Raw genomic sequence first — 20,634 nt, 5'->3', positions numbered from 1 at the left:
GAGGAATAAATAGGCCTCAGTATATATCGTTTGAAGTCTTAAAACAATTATTTGATCGGTCCATTGCTTTTTTTCAGAAGATCTAAGTAATAGGGACGTAAACTAAACAACACCGATTGTCAAGCTGGTGCAGAATAAAGACTAACACAATGCCACACTCGTACATGCATATACATGTATACATGCATACATGCATAACATATATATATATATATATATATATATATGTGTGTGTGTGTGTGTGTGTGTGTGTGTCTGTGTGTGTGTGTGTGTGTGTGTGTGTGCACATATACACATATATGTAATTATATGTATGTATATATATGTATATATATATATATATATATATATATATATATATATATATATATATATATATATATATACCCGAACATGTTTCCTTATTGTGCTGCTACATGATCAGAATTCGTATATATATATATATATATATGCACTGGGCTTTGAACTTTGAACGCAGAATCTGAAAACAAGTGATTGCAAAACGAGATTCAAAAATACACCATTTATACATATGCATGTCCATACACACACATACACGCACGCACACACATACGCACTGATAGATAGATAGAGAGAGAGAGAGAGAGAGAGAGAGAGAGAGAGAGAGAGAGAGAGAGAGAGAGAGAGAGAGAGGCAAATATTAGTCATTGTACGAATGAATTTATGTCTGTAAAGCTAGAAATATATGGTGTAGAAAATGAAGTCTGTATTGTGGAGAAAATAGGTGTATATTGAAGAAATGTGCAGAATGAAACGAATACAAGGACACATGCTTTATAGATCTAGAAAGATTATATAGATGTGCGTATTTTCAAGGGCATAGAAATCCACATTCAGACATAAAGCATTCAAAGCAGTTCAATTCAATACAGTTATGTAGTTAATATCTTGAATTTGCACAACTAGCTCAGGTTTCAATTTAACGACATCGTAGCTAATGAAGTGGAATTTCTAAAATTTAGTATAGGCATGTAAGTATCAAAATATAGATCTTCACGAACGTTAATGGGATATAAAAGCCTTGATTATGCTGAAGTTAGGAGGAACCATCATTAGAGGTGTTATCCAGTATTAAATTTGGGAATCTGCACTGGATAGAATCGAAATCGAAATTAATGTGAAAATTCCATTCGTGCACTCAGGTGGCTATTATTTTGAAGGTAAATTCAATTAGATATTTAATCTAGAATTTGTAAAATGCGTTAATTTGAAGCAATGTATGAGTAAATATATAAGTTATATAAATATTATACAAAATAATTGTTGCGTTGCTTCCTTCCTGATTGAACATAGGTTTACACTTAATATGAAGTGAATGTTTCAAAAGTACATAATATGTGTAAAACGAGTACTTTTGAAGGAATGCAAAAAATCGCTTTCATTTGCATTCCTTACTTGAGGTGCGGAAACGTTTTCCGCATCAACTTTCAGGTAATCCTTGAAGAAATGACGCGTCATAATGGTATGTTTCGCAGTTGCAGTTCCTTGTAAGTAGCCACTGGATGTTTATGCATGTATATATACACACACACACACACACACACACACACACAAATATATATATATATATATATATATATATATATATATATATATATATATATATATATATATATATATATATATATATATATATATATATATATATATATATACTGTCTATATTTTGGGAAACAACCGTAAGAGGAAAAAAAATTTAAATGACAGGAGAGAAAAGCTCGGCAAACTCAATCTTGTCCTCCACCAACATTGCCATGCAATCAATGCTATCGATTCTTTACGCAAGTATTGGTCTACCGAGTCATCAAAGTCATCACCAAAGAGAAAGCATTCAGCGAAGTCGAAATTAAATTCTCGCGCACGAGATAATGGCACCGACGATGACGACACACACACACACACACACACACACACATACATACATATATATATATATATATATATATATATATATATATATATATATATATATATATATACATACATACTTCTGTGTGTATATATACATACTTTTGTGAGCGTGTGTGTGTGTGTGTGTCTGTGTATTAATTGTATATAGTTAGTAGAAAGGAATCATTTTGGACTGCTATTTCCAGTAAATATTGGTACATTGTTGTACCACTATCTTATTTATTTTTTAACTCGATGGTATTTTGTTTTACTAGGAAACAATACTACTGAATGACACTATTTAATAATTTCTTCTTTGCTAACTTTTTCACTGTTCTTGTTCTGTTAACGGCTAGGCATTTCAGATGAGTGTATACTGGCATTGATGTAGCGACATTTGGGCTTTTCACTAGGTGAATGTAGCGGATGAGAACTAATCAAATTTATGTTAACAAATGTAATTGGGAAAGTTCGAAACCAAGGTCCTAGATTATCCACATCTGGGTTATACATTCATTTAATGTTCTTCCTACAGGTAAGATAATTTTATTTTTGCAACCCGCTAACATTTCTGCCAGTAAAGTGAAGCTTTACGATAGAATCGTATATTATCGACTGTTATTTTCAGTAAATATTGGTGCATTGCTGTGCCACTATCTTATATATATATATATATATATATATATATATATATATATATATATATATATATATATATATATATATATATATATATTATTTATATATATATTATTTATAGTAAATACAATAACCTGTGGAGTGTCTAGTCTCGGAGTTAATACCTTGAAACGAACGGAATGCTGTGGAGTATGCATCGTCCAATAATATCTGCAATCCGTATACTTTTTTAATTCAAACATTGATGTGGCTCACTTCACAAATGTAAAACCTATTAACGAATTTCCACTAACTCACAACAACATTATTTTATCTGTAGGTAAAATATTGTATATTTTACTGCAACAGAAGACCACTTAAATATGTATGTTCTATAACACATTAGCTCAATTTTCCAGTAAACATAGTTAATAGAATCGAATGTAGTTTAGATTAATTTATTGCAATACCATTGTTGTTTATTACAATGGAAGATGTAAATCAGACTCTTAATACTAGTAAGCTTATTAATAAGATAACCACAGTGGATTTGCAGAATCGGCAGTGTCGGAAAATGACGAGTTGCAAAATGAGCGCGAGTTCGAGGTTGCGATTTGGTCTTTTGTAGTCGATAAACTAAAGTCTTTTATCACTTACGCCTATATCAAAAACCATACATATTATTCTAATATTAATATTCCTATCGTGGATTAAGTTAAAGAGCAGGCAGAATAGTTAAGTAAGGCAGACAAAATACTTATGGCCGTTTTTGTTCAAATTCCCGGCCAATTTGTGGACCAACTTCGGGCCAATTTCCGGGCCAATTTCCGGGCCAATTTCCAGGCCAACTTAGGGCCAATTTGTGTTCAAATTACGCCAAAGATGACCGTGCCTTTCATGTTTTCGAGGTGAAAGAAATAGATAGCAGCTGCTTACTGGAATCGTTGATGTCAATCAACTAGCTCCTTTTCCTAAAGTTTCACGCCAAAAAGAATATTTCTATTGTGGACAAGCAGAGTATTTAAAATATGAAAAGTTTTTTTCTTTTTAGGGCATTTTTCTACGGCTTTCTTCGTTCTAATTTGGGACACTAGAGAGTTTAACTTAAGTTTTCATTAGTTTATGCTACCAAATAAGTAATACTCTTATATAGGGATGAATAGAATCAAATGTAAAATCCGCTAACTTCAAGGTCTTTAGCTGATGTGAAAATTAAAATGTTATTACAATTATATATTGCTGATGGCAGAAATATTGTAATTACATTTGAATTGGGTGAAGAATATCTTTCCTGTAAACATATGACCGCTTAGAGTAAGATGTTTCCCAGACACTTGATAAACAAATTATATATTTTAAATATTAAATCCATACATATATTAAAAGCATTCCAATATATATATTACCAGTTGTTAATTATAAATGATCGTGCTACTTGACAGCCTGTATGATCTCATCAGTTGGCGAAATTAATCGGTATATCTGTCTCGGGAAATAGACTTAATTCAAATAATTCAATATATATATATATAGATGTATGTATGTATGTGTGTATGTATATATGTAAGTATATCTGAATGTGTGTGTTTGTATATATATCTATCTATCTACACACACACACACACACACACATATATATATATATATATATATATATATATATATATATATATATATATATATATATATATATATATATATATATATATATATATGTATGTTTATAAGCGTATTTTAATGTTCTCAATTAATGAGAAGAATTCAGTGTCGAAACCGCTTTAGGGGAATTTCTAAATTGGAATCTAATAAGAGTAAAAAAAAAATAAAGTTTTAAACGAGATTGTTTTATAGAAGATGTCATTAGAAGTAATACAAAACAAGAACCTACTTTAAATATGATTAGTTGATCATACATAATTGTTTATTTTTACAGCCTATACTGTGTTTGACATTCAATGTTCCAAAAGTTGAACAAGATGTTATTAATTCCGGGAAAACTAAGAAGATTAACACTGTACGGGCTATATTTTTTCTATAAGAGTTTAACTAAAGAGGTGAATATAAACTCGACTTTTCATTTTTATGTTTGAATCTTAAGGCTCATTCATCAGTGTGTTTAATGTATTTATATATATATATATATATATATATATATATATATATATATATATATATATATATATATATATATATGTATAAATTTGGAATAAGCTATCATTATCTTTAAAAAGATAATTATAAAGTGACCAGCAAGCATAACCAAATAGTTAAAATACATATTAAAGGCACAATATGCACCCCTTTGTTAAAAAGAAGAGTTAAAACACTCCAAAGTCACGCATTTCTCACCATATGTAAGCACGCACGGAGATTGCAGCAAAGATACTAAGTAAAAACAATCGTTCCAATTTGTAAACAACAAAGAGGTGAGTAGATATCCCAGTAGCGGGATATTTTCTCTACCCCGACTCTGTCTGTCTGTCTGTCTCTCTGTCTCTCTGTCTCTATCTCTCTCTTGTTTATATATATATATATATATATATATATATATATATATATATATATATATATATATATATATATATATATATATATATATATATATATATATATATATATATATACATACACAGATACACGCATATATACATGCACAAGTGTTTGTATATATATATGTGTGTTTGTGTGAACATATGTGTAGTTGTTTGTGTGAGTATATACATTTACATATACATATGTATGTGTGTGTGTTTACATTCATATGTATATGAATGTATATTTCAAAGCACGTATATATATGCCCATATTGTTTCTTTGTAAACTTTTCACTACATCATACTTCATATACATTATCAGTTCGCAATTATGGACAGAGAAAACAAGATACTGTAAGAATATCAAATAACTATTTCCTCCCAGCTAACTACCTATATCCTATTTAATACTGCAAAGTTTGCATAGCTTTCTTTGCTTAAAAATTTAATCAATTTTATAGAGATCTACGTTGTCGCATTCATAATTATATCTGCATTTAACTAAATATTTACAGAAGACTTACGTTTACAGCAATTTAATAAATGTACACACACAAATAACCATATATATATGTATATATATATATATATATATATATATATATATATATATATATATATATATATATTGTTGTACTTGGGGATGGTCATATTGCCAGTTTAGCCAATAAAAACACACGCACTGTATATTTGGTGTTAATTTGCTTCAGCTTTATATTACATTAATCTTAATCTTATTTCGGCCAGAGTTCTTTCGTCACACTTCTGTGACCTCATCAGTGGTCCTTTGTTTCCTTCTTTCTTAGGTGTGTCTCACCTTGCTAACTATCAGCCATTTTGTATTTTGTATTCCTATTGTATGTGTCTACGCATGCGTGTCCTTCAATGTGTCTATGTCTTTTGTAAGTGCATGTGTGTGTGTGGGGAGTGTCTGTATCACCTATATACTCTGTTAATACGTGTTCGTTTGTATTTGTTCTTATTTATTTATTTGTTCATGTGTGTGTGTGTTTTTTTAATATTTTTTTATCTACTGTCTTTTTTTGTGTTTAATTAAATTTTGTTAACGTATGTAGTATTTAATTCCATTTGTTTATCTTTGTATTGTATTATATTTTGTTCATATTATTATTGGTTTATGGGTAACATGTCACATGTTGTGGTTTGTGGTTTGTTAGTGGTGTGTGTTAGCGTTCCATTCTAGTTTCCTATTCAGGCTAGGTTTATATATATATATATATATATATATATATATATATATATATATATATATATCGTAGCACTCTGTCGGTTACGACGAAAAGGGTTCCAGTTGATCCGATCAACGGAACTACCTGCTCGTGAAATTAACGTACACATGGCTGAGCACTCTACAGAAACGTGTACTTTTAACTTAGTCCTCGGGGAGATTCAGCGTGACACAGAGATGTGACAACGCTGGACTTTGATATGCAAGTACAACAGAAACAAGACGAAAGAATGAGAGAATGTTGTGGTGAAAGAGTACAGAAGGCTTTTCCACCAGCCCCTACGGGAGCCTCGTGGGGCTTTAGGTGTTTTTTGTTTTTTTTGCTTAATAAAAACTCACAAATCCCGGCCTGGGAATTGAGACCGCAATCCTGCATCTGAGAGTCCGCTGTACTAACCACTGGGCCATTGCACCTCCACGCACATACATACACACACACACACACACATATATATATGCGTATATATATATATATATGTATATACACGTGTGTCTGTGTGTTACTGGCATTTATTTCAAGATTTCATGCATGAACACAACCATTAGGCCATATTTATATGCTCTACAGTACTTAAAAGCACACACATACACGTGCATATAGATATACGAACAAACTTATGCGAGCAACCACAGACGGACAGACAGACAGACATAGTCACACACACATATCTATCTATGGGTCATTGCGCCTCCACTATATATATATATATATATATATATATATATATACATATATATATATATATATATATATATATATATATATATATATATATATATATATATAAATGTGTAGTTTATATTCCCGTAATATTGAATCCAATTGCTTAGTGGAAGCTTTTCTGTAAATTCGTATTTGTGAAGAGACAGTGACAAAAGACCCATCTTCAAAATAGACCAATTTATTGTATATATAATAGCTAAAATGCTTTCACACTTATATATCACCGAGCAAACGTCTGCAGCAGCGTACAAATGATTTATACCATAGCAAATTAGTCTGTACTAAACGTAATTTCAGTTCAACTGTATTGAGGCGAAATACTCGATTCTTGTTTCATCCTAATTATTTGTATTTCCGGTCTATAATGTTTAATGTCCATAATCCTGGAATATGGTAAATAGAAATCAATGGAATCTATTAAAGTAATGTGCCATTGATAACTTGCTGACTCATGTTTTCTTTTTATATAGTTTACATAAGCCTTATAACAATTTTCCGGAAGTTCAATGTGCACATGTAAGTGTCAGTGTAAATACACTTTTTCAGCTTGTCTTTGTCTTTTGCAAAATGCTCACTATTGATTTTTGTTTTGTCACATAGGTGTAGAGGAAAAAGGTGTATTGCGTGATCTATATTTCGCAATTATAACATGAAGCGAAAACTGTCGAAGACTTCCTAAGATGCGTGCAATTCCTTTACCATTTAATTTTCTACAATTGAAGAAATAAGGTGACAGAGACACACACGCACGCACACACATACATATGAATCAATCTACTATTGGGTACTGAAAAGTTCCTTTCTGTTGGTAAAATGAAATACAGGAAATTCAGTTAATTATGATTTTATTCAACATATTCTCTTATGAAATTTACACAATTATTGAAGTGATCCTTCATATTTTCTAAACTCTGCAAACGAACGACGCCTTTCTCTATACTCTTAATCTCACAAAACTTTCAGTACTCACTCGTATGTATACACACACAACCACACACACACACACACGCACACGCACACATCACATCACACACACACATACATATATATATATATATAAATGTTTGTGTTTCTGTGTATATGTGTGTGCGTACGTGCGTACGTGCGTGCGAATGTTCGTGCGCGCATTTTTGCGTGATTGCGTACAGTTGTCCCTGTGTATATATGTATATAGGCGCAGGCGTGGGTGTACAGTGAGAAGCTTCTTTCCCCAAAAAATGAATCCAGGTTTAGTCCCACAGCGTGCGAAAAGGAACCGATAGAATAAGTACTACGATTACAAAGAATAAGTTCTGCCGTCGAGTTGTACACCTACAACACCATCAGGCGCGATAACAAGACGAAAGCCTTTAAAAAGGTGTGTATGTATGTATATATATATATATATATATATATATATATATATATATATATATATATATATATATATATATATATATAATATTTTATATATGTGTTCGTATGTATAAACACATGAATATATACATACATATATATGTATATATATATATGTATATATATATATATATATATATATATATATATGTATATATATATATATATATATATATATATATATATATATACATATATATATATATATATATATGTATATATATACATATATAAATACATATATACATATATATATGTATATATATATGTATATTTCGTATGCGTATATATATATATATATATATATATATATATATAATATGCTAGAAATAGATCACATGTTGTGTCTACTAAGACCTAGTAATTCTCAAAAGAAATTCAGCGAAATACCAAACCGTAAGCGGGCAAGACATTGAAAATTACATATAAAAAATTAAAAAGTTATTCGCGGACCAAGGTTTCGGAGTTAAAAATCTCTTACCGAGAAAATCTGCTCCATCTTCAGCGCGAACTGCTAGTCGTAATCCTCAGAATCTTACACAAGTTGTTCACCGCTAGAGGCGAACGCGTATATGGTTCTGTTAATTACAATGAACTGGTAAAAATCAAATGTCTTCGTTTTGGCGCGCTAATTCCGGAAATATGTCTGCAGAAAATAGTTACTGCTTGAGAACTATGTTATGGTTAATCAAATCAAAACATAGGGTAAAAATCAGATATTAATTAATATCGATTTATTACCAGGAAGCTAGCACATTGAAAGAATTAATTAATATCTGATTTTTACCCTATGTTTTAGAAAAGATAAATAAGTAATTGAGCGGAAATCGAACCGGTGCGTGTTATATATATATATATATATATATATATATATATATATATATATATATATATATATATATATATACAGAGAGACAAACTGACACAATGAGAGGCAGCGAGACAGACAGACAGGCAGACAAGTAGGCGAACACGCACATTGACCACACACACCACAAACACTAGCTCATTTCATTTCTAACTAAATTTCACACTTGAATTTGCGTTAGTAAAGTGATGTATTATCTCAAGATATTTGCCGCGTCATTTTATCTTTTCTTTTTTCAGAAAACAACTAACCAAATCATTCATAATTAACTGTTACTACAAACACTAAGTTTATTGCAACATACCTATTATGGAATATAATCATCATGTACTTAGACGTATGCACATACGCGGCGCTTACACACACAGATACACGCACGCATACACATACACATACGTATATATATATATATATATATATAAACACACACACACACATATATAAATATATATATGTGGGTATGTGTGTGTTTAACCACAAAAAAAAACTGCATTGATATCATGGCGATGAAGTCTCAAACAGAGTTGGAAACATTTACATGAAGAGTCTAACAAACCCATCAGTTTCCTTGAAATTTGCACGGTCGCCTCTATTATCGCATCCATGAGTTATAGTGGATATTTATATCTAATAGTACACAAGTAGGTACAACAGATAGGGCTGCGTATTTCTTCGTCATCTGATTCAAAGTGAGTACAGATCGCACGGAAATTTACGTCAACACATATGGGGTTAAATTTGATGTAGTATTATATACTATGTCACTTAATGAGCATAATAAAATCTTGGATTGAGGCAAACGTTAGGCATTTATTACCCTTCATGAAATTGTACATAATCCCAATATGAGCAGCTGAATTTGAGCTGTAGAAATGTAACAAAATTAGCCTAAAATACATAAATATTACAATAGAGAACATGGAAATAATCCTAGATTTCAATTTCGACTAAGAAATATTATACCACTTTAGTTGAAGATATTTCTTTATTAGTATGTTGAAAGAAAGTAGAATTTCCAGAATATTGGATTAAGCCAACTAAATACTCGATTGATGTGTGTCGAAACGCGTGGGCTTCTACAAAAGTTATAAATATGCGTGTTTATATGCGAAGACTAATGGTGTACTTTTATGCATGCATACATGGTGAGAGCTAGCAAACGCAAATGTTAGGCTGTGTGTGTACCTATATGTGTACTTGTGTAGAATATAAAAGTAATAATGCCTGAAAGCTGACTATCAACGTACTGAGAGAAGGAAATAGAGTCTATATGATGATACTTTCTGAAGAGAGTCCATAGCTAAAAGGCTGAAACAGTGAATAACGGAACGCATTAAATCTTGTATGTTAGATGATGAATATTTTACAATTAAGAATAATCATACTTACAAACACAAAAGTACAGATATTAATATATAACACACATACCAGCACATGCATTCCACACACACTCCGCACATTGGCATACACACACGCACACTCATATATATATATATATATATATATATATATATATATATATATATATATATATATATATATATATATATATATACATATATATATATATATATATATACAAATATATGTATATATATATATATATATATATACAAATATATGTATGTGTATGTTCGTGTGTGTGTGCGTTTATCATAAATTCTAACAGATACTTATCTGTCTTGGAATATAAGAATGACATTATATTTATCAGAGTCGACATATCATCAATAATTATAGACATAAGATTATTTTACTCGTATCTCAGAGACTTACATGAACGTAGGTATGTATTTATGTGAGGTTGTTTTTGCCTGTGTGTTTATATATATACATATATATACATATATATATATATATATATATATATATATATATATATATATATATATATATATATATATATATATATATATCGTTTAAGGGAGACAGAGATATGAGGGTAACACAAGCCGATAGGCAATTGATATTCTTCGTACTTTGGATGCAATATTTGCTTACATCTCACCCATGCTCTTATGAAAAAAGAAAAGAAACTCCAGCAAAATATCAGAACTTAAATGGAAGACAACTTTCTACAAATATGGAGGTATCGAACGAGGCATTTTTTTCTTTGCAATTTTCTAATGTTGTTTTTCAGCGGATGCGATCGCGTCTCGATATGCAGTGTATATGATAAATAACCTGTCCCTTGTCTCTCGTCCGTAATAAAAGACTTCCTCAAGGACGGCAAGCTAGCAGATTCGTTAGCACGCCGGGCGAAATGCTTACTTGTATTTCGTCTGCCGTTACGTTCTGCGTTCAAATTCCGCCGAGGTCGACTTTGCCGTTCATTCTTTCGAAGTCGATTAAATAAGTATTTAGTTGCGCACTGGAGTCGATCTAATCGATTTAATCTCTGTCTGTCTTTCTTTGTCTTCTCTATGTTTAACCCCACTCCACCTGTGGGCAATAAATGAATAAATAAATAGCTTCCTCTTCCTAATTTCCATACACAAGTAACATGAATGCAGTCGCTTGATTGGTAAGTAATATAGTCCCTTTCTCCGTGTGCTATCACTAAAACTGCGACACAGGTCGTATCAGTCGAAGCGACTGGTGAGTGCAGGCAATGAAGATGTCAATGGTATGTAAATGCCAGAGCGTACAAATAAAATATAGGTACCATTTTCAACGGTGGGCTTCGTGCACCTAAGATATCATTTATGTCATTTATGAACGTTTCAAATGATCTGCATTCATGTCGCAAACGAAACAGTTTTAGTATTACATATATTTGAAGGCGACGAGCTGGTAGAAACGTTAGCACACCGGGCGAAATACTTAGCGGTATTATCGTCTGTCTTTACGTTCTGAGTTAAAATTCCGCCAAGGTCGAATTTGCTTTTCACCCTGGCAATATGCCTTTCATCCTGGTGTAGAGCTAAACGATGGGCCCACTCCTGCAAAATTTCGGGCCTCATGCCTGGAGTCAAACATAATATTACGTATATTCAAGCCGGACTGAGCTAAGATTAACTGACAGCTACAATAACTAAAATCCACTTTCAACATCAATAAATACTTAAATTCTTTAATGTAGGTTTTCAGCTCATTACTTACAGTGTAATTTCATGCGGTACAATAGTAGCAATGGAGCAGCAAATCTAATTAAAATTTCAGGTGTGTTTCATAATTTCCTGGGTGTCAGACCAAAAATGTTGTAGCGAGGCCTCAAGTGGGGACTAGTCGATTACGTCGACCCAAGTGTTTCACTGCTACTTAATTTATTGACGCCGAAGGTACGAAAGGCAAAGTATCACTGGGCGAATTTGAACTAAGAACATAGTAACGAGCAAAATAAGCATTTCCTGCGTCGTGCTAACAATTCTGCCAGGAATACTAATAATAATAATAATGAATGCTTCATACAAAGGAGAATTTCTCCAGTTATCTATCAATTTTTCAAATTAAAATTAGCAGCGTAATGACTTTAATTTGAAAGACCAATACTCATTGACAAATACTTTCTTAAGCCTTGTTCGTAGGCATGAGAAAATTGCTCTCCAAATCCGTTTTTTTTTTTTGTCCTGCCTTTAGTCTTACGCTGATGCAATCAGAAAACATATGCAATGCTTGGATTTTAGAGGGCCAAAGTTTTGATGCAGTCGCACTGCTGAAATGTATGTTTCAGTCCTCGTTGTTCATAATAGAATATTGTTATAAAAAAGAGAATAAATGGGAGAACAAGGATTATAAGTTACCAAGTGTTACAGCTCTTCCTGACGTGTATTAGGCACAGCAATACAAGCACAAATACTAGAAACTCAACGGATGTCTTGTTGTATGCGTTTGTGTATATTACCGGTAAGTCTTTGAACTTATATTGCACCGTTTATAAGATATCATTAGCAAGTATATTAAATTTTCGTTTTACACTTCATAAAGTCTCACTTTCGTCCGTGAGGGTATATGTTACGGCAACGTAGAATGACACTGAATGTATACGCGGCGCGATGGTCTATATAAACAATATTACAAAATTGATGTATTTGTAATACACAACATTTTACTGTTCTGGTTTATAATCTATGCGTGTGTGAATAGTAAAATGTAATCTAAAATATTTTCCAACAAGTAGGCGTGCTTGTAGTAGTGGAGAAAATGTTCAAATAGCACAAACATTGATTTTTTTTAGTATATTTATCACGGCATCGTTTATGAAAGAAGTTCTTTTAATATACCGAGTGAATCGCCTATATGTCATTTCATTAAAAAACGTGTTTTATTTTTATTGGAGTTATTGAATATGTAGACGAAAGAAATAAATAAGTACACGAGATTTGAAAGAATGAAAAATGTTTGTAATAAAGTTTTTAAAATTTATTTAACAAAATATCAATCAGTAGGACCACTACAAATATTGATGGTATTAAAGCCTATCGTGTTGATAGAATGTAAAAAGATAACTGCTGTAAAAAATCATTCTAATGAGAATTAAAACATTATTTCTGTAATCATTGCGGGGGAGAAAACCGTAAAATTGGAACTGAATCAAACAAGATAATTAAATAATGGATCTCTCAAATGATTATGATGACATTTAAAGTTCATTTTTATTTTGTTAATTTTGACATTGTAAGCCAAAATATTAATGTGATATGAATCTTCCATTCCGAAATGTGTAACCATTTAACGAATACTTTTCAAAGGCAAATTACATGCAACGAGCGTTTTTCCTCATAACTAATTACTTTAATGTAATTTAAAAAGTCATTATAAAACAGGGTTTCAAACATTTCTTGAAGAGATTAGCACACTGTAGGATTAATGCTTTTATTTAGTTATCCCATTATCGTCTCCATTATTAAAGCTAAATCTAAGGATAAAGGGAAATTTGACAGTAAAGATATTTCATTCTATATGTCTTCATTCCTATTATACGCACAATGGCGTAAACCGAACTCTGCATAACTACGTACTTCTCATTATACCAACCATAACTTTTGTATAACACATTTGCAACATTTTATTACATTTCACTTTTTTCAGTTTGTTCTCTGTTTTGATAAAAGCTTCATATTCAAAACGTCGACGGTGATTTTCATTTGCACATGGCTCAATAACTTGAATGTGTTTATTGCTATGTTCCTTTGAATTACTCTCACGCACAAATTCCAACATTACTCTGATTCTGAGTATCATATTCCCACTTAGCTTCCTTGATATATTTATAATATGATCATAACTCATATAAATTGTAATGTAAACGACAACAAAGCCCTGGTTTCTACATTTTATAACAGAGATCCCGTTTGCTTTTAAGTTAATATTCAGATCAATTGCTTCAAACTAAAAACCGTTCATTATAAACTTATCAAATTATATGACTCGACAAATACATTCCTACTGATAAATATTTCTAGCACTCAAACTCTATAATTCAGCGTAAAGTTTCAGTTGTTTGACACATGCTGTGAATCAAGTGATTATTCTCTACGGAAGCCTTCAAAGTGTTGTTAAGAATATCAACCAAGTCTCCCTGAAGTCATGTAATATCGCCTGAATTGAAAATGAACATCTTGAAATTGATAATATAACGGATGATACAGCCTGAAATATCTTTCAAATTTAAGGTTTTAACAAAGCGGTCTTTACTGGTGAGTCAGTTTTCGCAGGCATGGCTATTGGTGCCCCATGTAGCAGCCAATATATTGGTTGCTTCCTAAAATATGTGAGTGTTACCTGAATAAAATAAATCAAGGGAAAGCCTAACAATATGAGTTCGTGGTTTTTGCATCCCACGCTAGTTATATTTAATTAATTTTCCTGTCATGTCCCTCTTAGCAAACGCGTAAGAGTTACGCCATGCAACTTATAAATCATAACTGAATACGTGTTTATAATGTTTGTGTCTGACTTTACAAACGTATCCTCTCTTATTCTTGCAAACACTGGAAGAGAAAAGCGCAGCATACTATTTTTCAAGCATCTAAAACCTAGTTAGGGCCCTTTTTCTCGCAACCAAATATTCGCCTGCGTCCAACTTCAAATCCCTTCGCTGAAAAAGTAATTAAAAACACGTACTGAAAACGAAACATGATTTAATATAATTTCCAAATATATGAGTTAGTAAGATTAAGAATTTAACATTTTTCTCGTCGAAAGCCTTCCTCTACAAGTGCCATTATTTGCACATTCTGCTCCTGCTATTTAAAAGGCACTCTACAACTTTGTATAAACCATGAAATAAAGATTCGTACCTAAATACTGTTTCTGTCACTCACTGTCTTATAGATGACTATAATATCATGGTTATTTAGATTTACAATCTTTCCGCAACATCCTTCCAATTTCAAGTAAAATAATGGTATTTTTCGTTTGGAATTGTACTCTATGCTTACAGTTCTATTATAGCATTGTTGTAGATTCTTATAATACAGATTTTCCTAGCATCAAATCGCAAATGCTTCAGAATAAATTCCAGTTGAGAAAGGAGAGAAAAAGAAACATTGTTCTTTTCTTTTCTTTCTATTTTACAAATGTGAATCCAAAACAAAGGAATACATACAGGAAAAATATATCAAACAAGTAAAGGAAAACTACATACTGCATCAATTGAGACTTGAGCGAGAATACATAGCATTTATTGAGCGGACCAACAAAATAAATAAAATAAAAAGATGTATAAGTAAATGTTTTACGCTTATGCAGATTTTTTTCCCTCAAAACAATGGTATGTACTCTCAAATTATCGAGACATGCCGTCTACACTACCGTTGGGAAAAGCACGATATTGTAATCAGAAAAAAAAAAGACGACAGCCACAATAACAGCAAGAACAAAAGAAGTGACAAAAGGATACCTGATATCAAGAAAGAAAATGTCTAATGCTTATCAACAATAGAAACAAGTATGTGAAAGACTATGACATCAACAATAAAATGAAAATGATCAAAAACAATATTATTACTAAGCTCATCAATCTATTCCGAGATGATATTACCAGGAGGAAACCATAAATACATGCAGTCTTTTGTTGTTGATTGCATTGTTTTCTGCCATGGACAACATTGCCTTTGGCGTCGGTGACTGCGTTTCCTTTATTCAGAGAATGCTTTTTAAATTCTGACATCCCTCGGACATTCGCAGATGAGTTACTGTAGAATAGATGGACATCGCAAGTTCGATACCACTGTCCTCCTTCTTGAAATCCCATGTAGCTGTCCATTACTATGCTCGGATGATTGAAGTGCTGCTCGATTACAAATTGTTACAGATGTCACAAATCACTTTTATGATGCTTTAGTCCTGATGATTTCGCTCATTGCATGATAGGATATGATACGTTAATTGGTTTTATTGAATGCCTAGGAGTTATTTGAAATCAAAAAGCAAAACAGCAGGATGGGATACTACATGCTATCTCATCCAATCTTCTATAAACTCTGCCTTCCTAAATTGGAACTATATCAATCCATTGGATGAAGGGTAAGGTTAACATCCGTACTCAGACGATTTGGCTCTACTCAGAAACCTTTAGAGTAATTAATTTTTACTCAGAACCATGGAACAAATGACCTTCTATCGACGCTATTATTCCTCTATCTATAATGTTGCGCAATACCGGAAATTTTGTAATCGAAGTCTAAAAAACAAGATGCAAATGTGTGGAGAGACATCGAAGGCGCAAAGGAACTGCGCAATTAAAATGTATAGATGCATGAGTTAGCATTTCCTTTTATTTATTTTACTTTCGTAACATAAATACTATACACATGTTTTTAATCACTTAAATACCTTGTGGTATTTTACGGTTTGTACGATTTGAGTTCAAATCCAGCCGAAGGTAATTCATGCACCCTTATGTTTGATTAAATTAAATACCACTCACGTATTGTAGTAAATTGCTGGTTTTGGGTTTAAATTAGAAATATTTATTATCAAAATGACACTACGTATCTCGAAATCAAGTCATGATCATTGACGTTTCTTTATAATTGTTTTTTCTCATATCATAATGCCTCACACCTAATAATTATATTTCTAGAGACCTACAGTAGGTGATGTAATAGCACTGCTAACACAGTTGAACACAGTATTATTTTCTATTCTAGGCACGAGGCACGAAAATTTGGGGTTGTGGTCCGTCGATTAGATTGACCCCAGTACGCAACTAGTACTTAATTTATCGACCCCGAAAGGATGAAAGATAAAGTCGACCTCGGCGGAATTTGAATTCAGTATACAGCTAAGCATTTCGCCCGGTGTGCTAACGTTTCTGTCAACTCGCCGCCTTCAATAGAACACATTATTAACTTATGAATACGTTTGACGTAGTTTGTAGTAAATACGATGCTCCTACAAGACATTAGAACCTGCGGCAGTTGTGCAACAAAGTTGCGTACGCTTCCAAAGCCCTGGAACGTAACAAAAAGAAGAACGAAATCTTCTCATATAACTTTATTTAAATTGGGGGGAGGTGTGAACCTCAGTGTTCCTAGTTCTCTCTCTCCCTCTTATCAATATTATGATGTCATAAAAGGCGACGAAGTGACAGAATCGTGAGCACGGTGGGAATAATGATTTTCGTCTGTCCTTATGTTCTGAGTTCAAATTCTACTGTGTTCGAATTTGCATTTCATTCTTTTGGCGTAGATAAAAATGCACCAGTTAGACACAGGAGTCTATGTAAGCAATATATTTCTCGGCATTTCTGGCCTTATGCCAAATTTTGAAATCATTATTAAGACGTGATTAACTTACAGTTGATTTACAGTTATACACAGGCTCAGGATCGAATCTTGTACTATTTATTGTGAAAGATATGATCAAGTGAAAACAAGTTGGGCCGTATTTCCTCAACGTCACTTTGTTTATATTTCTGAAGGATTTCAGTAACGCTATGTATTTATAAATGAATTTTGTCGGTCATTGAATCTTGTAAAACGAATGCTTAATACATTATCCATGCAGTAATTGAGACTCAAGTGTTATTAGAGCTGTCAGAAACGTTATCATGCAGGGCGAAATGCTTACCTGTATTTTGTTTGTCCTTACGTTCTGAGTTCAAATTCCGCCGAGGTCGACTTTGCTTTTCATCCTTTCGGGGTCGATAAATTAAGTATCATTTGCATAGTGGGATTGCTCTAATCGACTGGCCCCCTTCCCCAAAATTTTGGTCCTTGTCCCTAGAGCAGAAAATGCTATTAAAGTAAATTCTTTGACATCTGATTTCGTCCATCATTTCAAGGAACTTGAGTCATCTGTCCTTTCTATCATTCCACGATGTGTACAAAGATTGAATAGTCACACAGAGACCATTTGAACGTAAGAGAAGTATTTTCTCTGTATTTTCATAACCTATGCAGGAGCGAATCCAGTGTTTATTATTTAGTTTTGTTTACTTTCGTAAAAATAAGAGAATTTCCTTTTAGTTTTTCAACTTAATGAACAAAGAAGGAAAAGGTGGCCAAGAAAATATTACATGAGAGTATAATGAAATGATTAAGAAAGAAAGATAGCGTAACAAAATGGCACAAATGTCTTTTAAATATATAAATATATGTTAACAACACAAATAAGTTTGCCGTTTCTTTTTCTTTTCATTTTTTTTTTTGGCTTCTTCCGTTCACTTATTGTTGTTGAATATTTCTCTTTTTTTTCTTCCTATACTTTTTGTTCCACTTTAACATTACCCTTGAGGTTACCAGACTGCAAAGCTAGTAATTATATACCGGCTTATTGACGTTCGGAATCTATAGAGGGATAATTTAGAGCAAGTTCTCATCTTTTGTTTTGTTGATTAGTTGCTTTTCTATGTGTTTTCTTTAATGTGTCTGTCGTATTTTCTCAAACATTTTACTAGGTGTAATTATGTAGTACTTATTTTGAATTGCGAATCAATATATTCCATGACAATCTGATGCAGACTGAGGTTTTCTATGTGAAGTATAGCAAAATAGACATGAATAACATACAAACGCACATACTGCTTCATATATCACAGAGAAATCAAATACCTGATCGCATCTACAATTAAATTTATAGCTTCTGAAGAAGGGCGGGAGAAATACGGTTCCATTAGTGGTGTATATTAATAGTTTCATGCATCCACTTTCTAAGTCATTAACACATAACTAGCCCGAAACTAAACACAAGATTCAACTTAACCTTAATTCTTTGGGCAAGAAAGCATTGAAGTCGATATATTCCGGACTTATTGAGAAGGAAAGAAATATGATAATCGAATCTAAATATCATTTTTATCAAGAAATACCATCAGCGCAAATAGAAGAACGGTCTAAAACCTATCGGAAAACTTTGAAGATGGAAGTAGCAAAATTACAAGATATTTGTGCGAAACAATAATTAATTCTATTGAAAAAAAAAATGGTACACAGGCAGAGTATATGTATATATGTATGGATCTATGTATGCATATATATACATATATTCCGGATTTCTTCAGTTTCCTTCATTTTCCGTTTACAAATCTAATCGCAAATATTTTCCCAAGGTGCCACAGACTTGGACTGCACTGGAACTACGTGTTTAGAAAGCAAGATTCTTGCCCCTCAGCCACACCTGCGCCTTATCGCAGTTTTCTTTGGTTTTATACATATAAAACTGAATTTCCACATTACTCATACGCCCACCCTTGTTGGTCTCTCATATTCTTAATATTTACATATGAGTTTCTTGTTAAATCTACTGTGTTTAACGCAATGAATTGAAATGTGTGTTTAAGTTTTATCATGTCGCAAACATGCTTCATCATCCTCGAGTACACACAGATTTCACGTATATACGTATTCATGCATGCACTAATAAATTTTTCAGAAGGATTTCACTAACTCAAGTGAGGCCATGCTGGAACACTATATGCAAAGACTTCGTTGATATCCACGTTATCCCGCTCTCAGTTACTTCTAAATTACAGAATATAAAATGAATAGATCAGCAAAATTCTCAGTAGTTTTCGTCTAAAATTCTACTTGCAAAATGTAGGTAAAACGATAAAACTCTGCAATGCATTACCCCAGGCTATCATGCTGTTTGATCCATTTCAAATTACATGATATGTTTAGGGAACTTCTGTTGTACGCAACCATATACTATCATACGTAAGCATATATCTCAGTGCATAAGCGTTTCCGCATTATAAGCAGCTGTATGTATGCTTTTCAACTTAGAGATAACTTTGAGAAAATATGATTACTTACGCCTTTAAGTGCAGTATTGCTATGGGTAACTGTGTGATGAATTAATCATAAATGCATTGCTATCGTTTTAAAACGAACCTTTCAGATGGCCTTGCATTTTTATCTCTTGGAAAATATTCCACAAAACAAAA

General features: G+C 32.3%; 1 protein-coding gene across 2 annotated transcripts in view; it reads left to right on the top strand.

The window, feature by feature from the left end:
• The window catches only part of LOC128249520 (uncharacterized), a 532,792-nt gene that overhangs the window by 399,853 nt on the left and 112,305 nt on the right, over positions 1 to 20,634 (top strand). The window contains exon 1 of one of the 2 annotated variants that reach the window (XM_052973354.2): positions 12,763 to 13,145. The exons of the other annotated variant lie outside the window; for it this stretch is intronic. Within the exon in view, the coding sequence (XP_052829314.1) occupies positions 13,113 to 13,145 (33 nt within the window). The 5' untranslated portion in view covers positions 12,763 to 13,112. Of the gene's footprint in view, positions 1 to 12,762; positions 13,146 to 20,634 lie in introns of those variants that run through there. 2 annotated transcript variants of the gene reach the window in all.

This window comes from Octopus bimaculoides, chromosome 15, assembly GCF_046866305.1.
Source record: "Octopus bimaculoides isolate indiv1 chromosome 15, ASM4686630v1, whole genome shotgun sequence".
Classification (NCBI taxonomy): Eukaryota; Metazoa; Mollusca; class Cephalopoda; order Octopoda; family Octopodidae; genus Octopus; species Octopus bimaculoides.
This window is presented reverse-complemented; position numbering and strand designations above follow the sequence as displayed.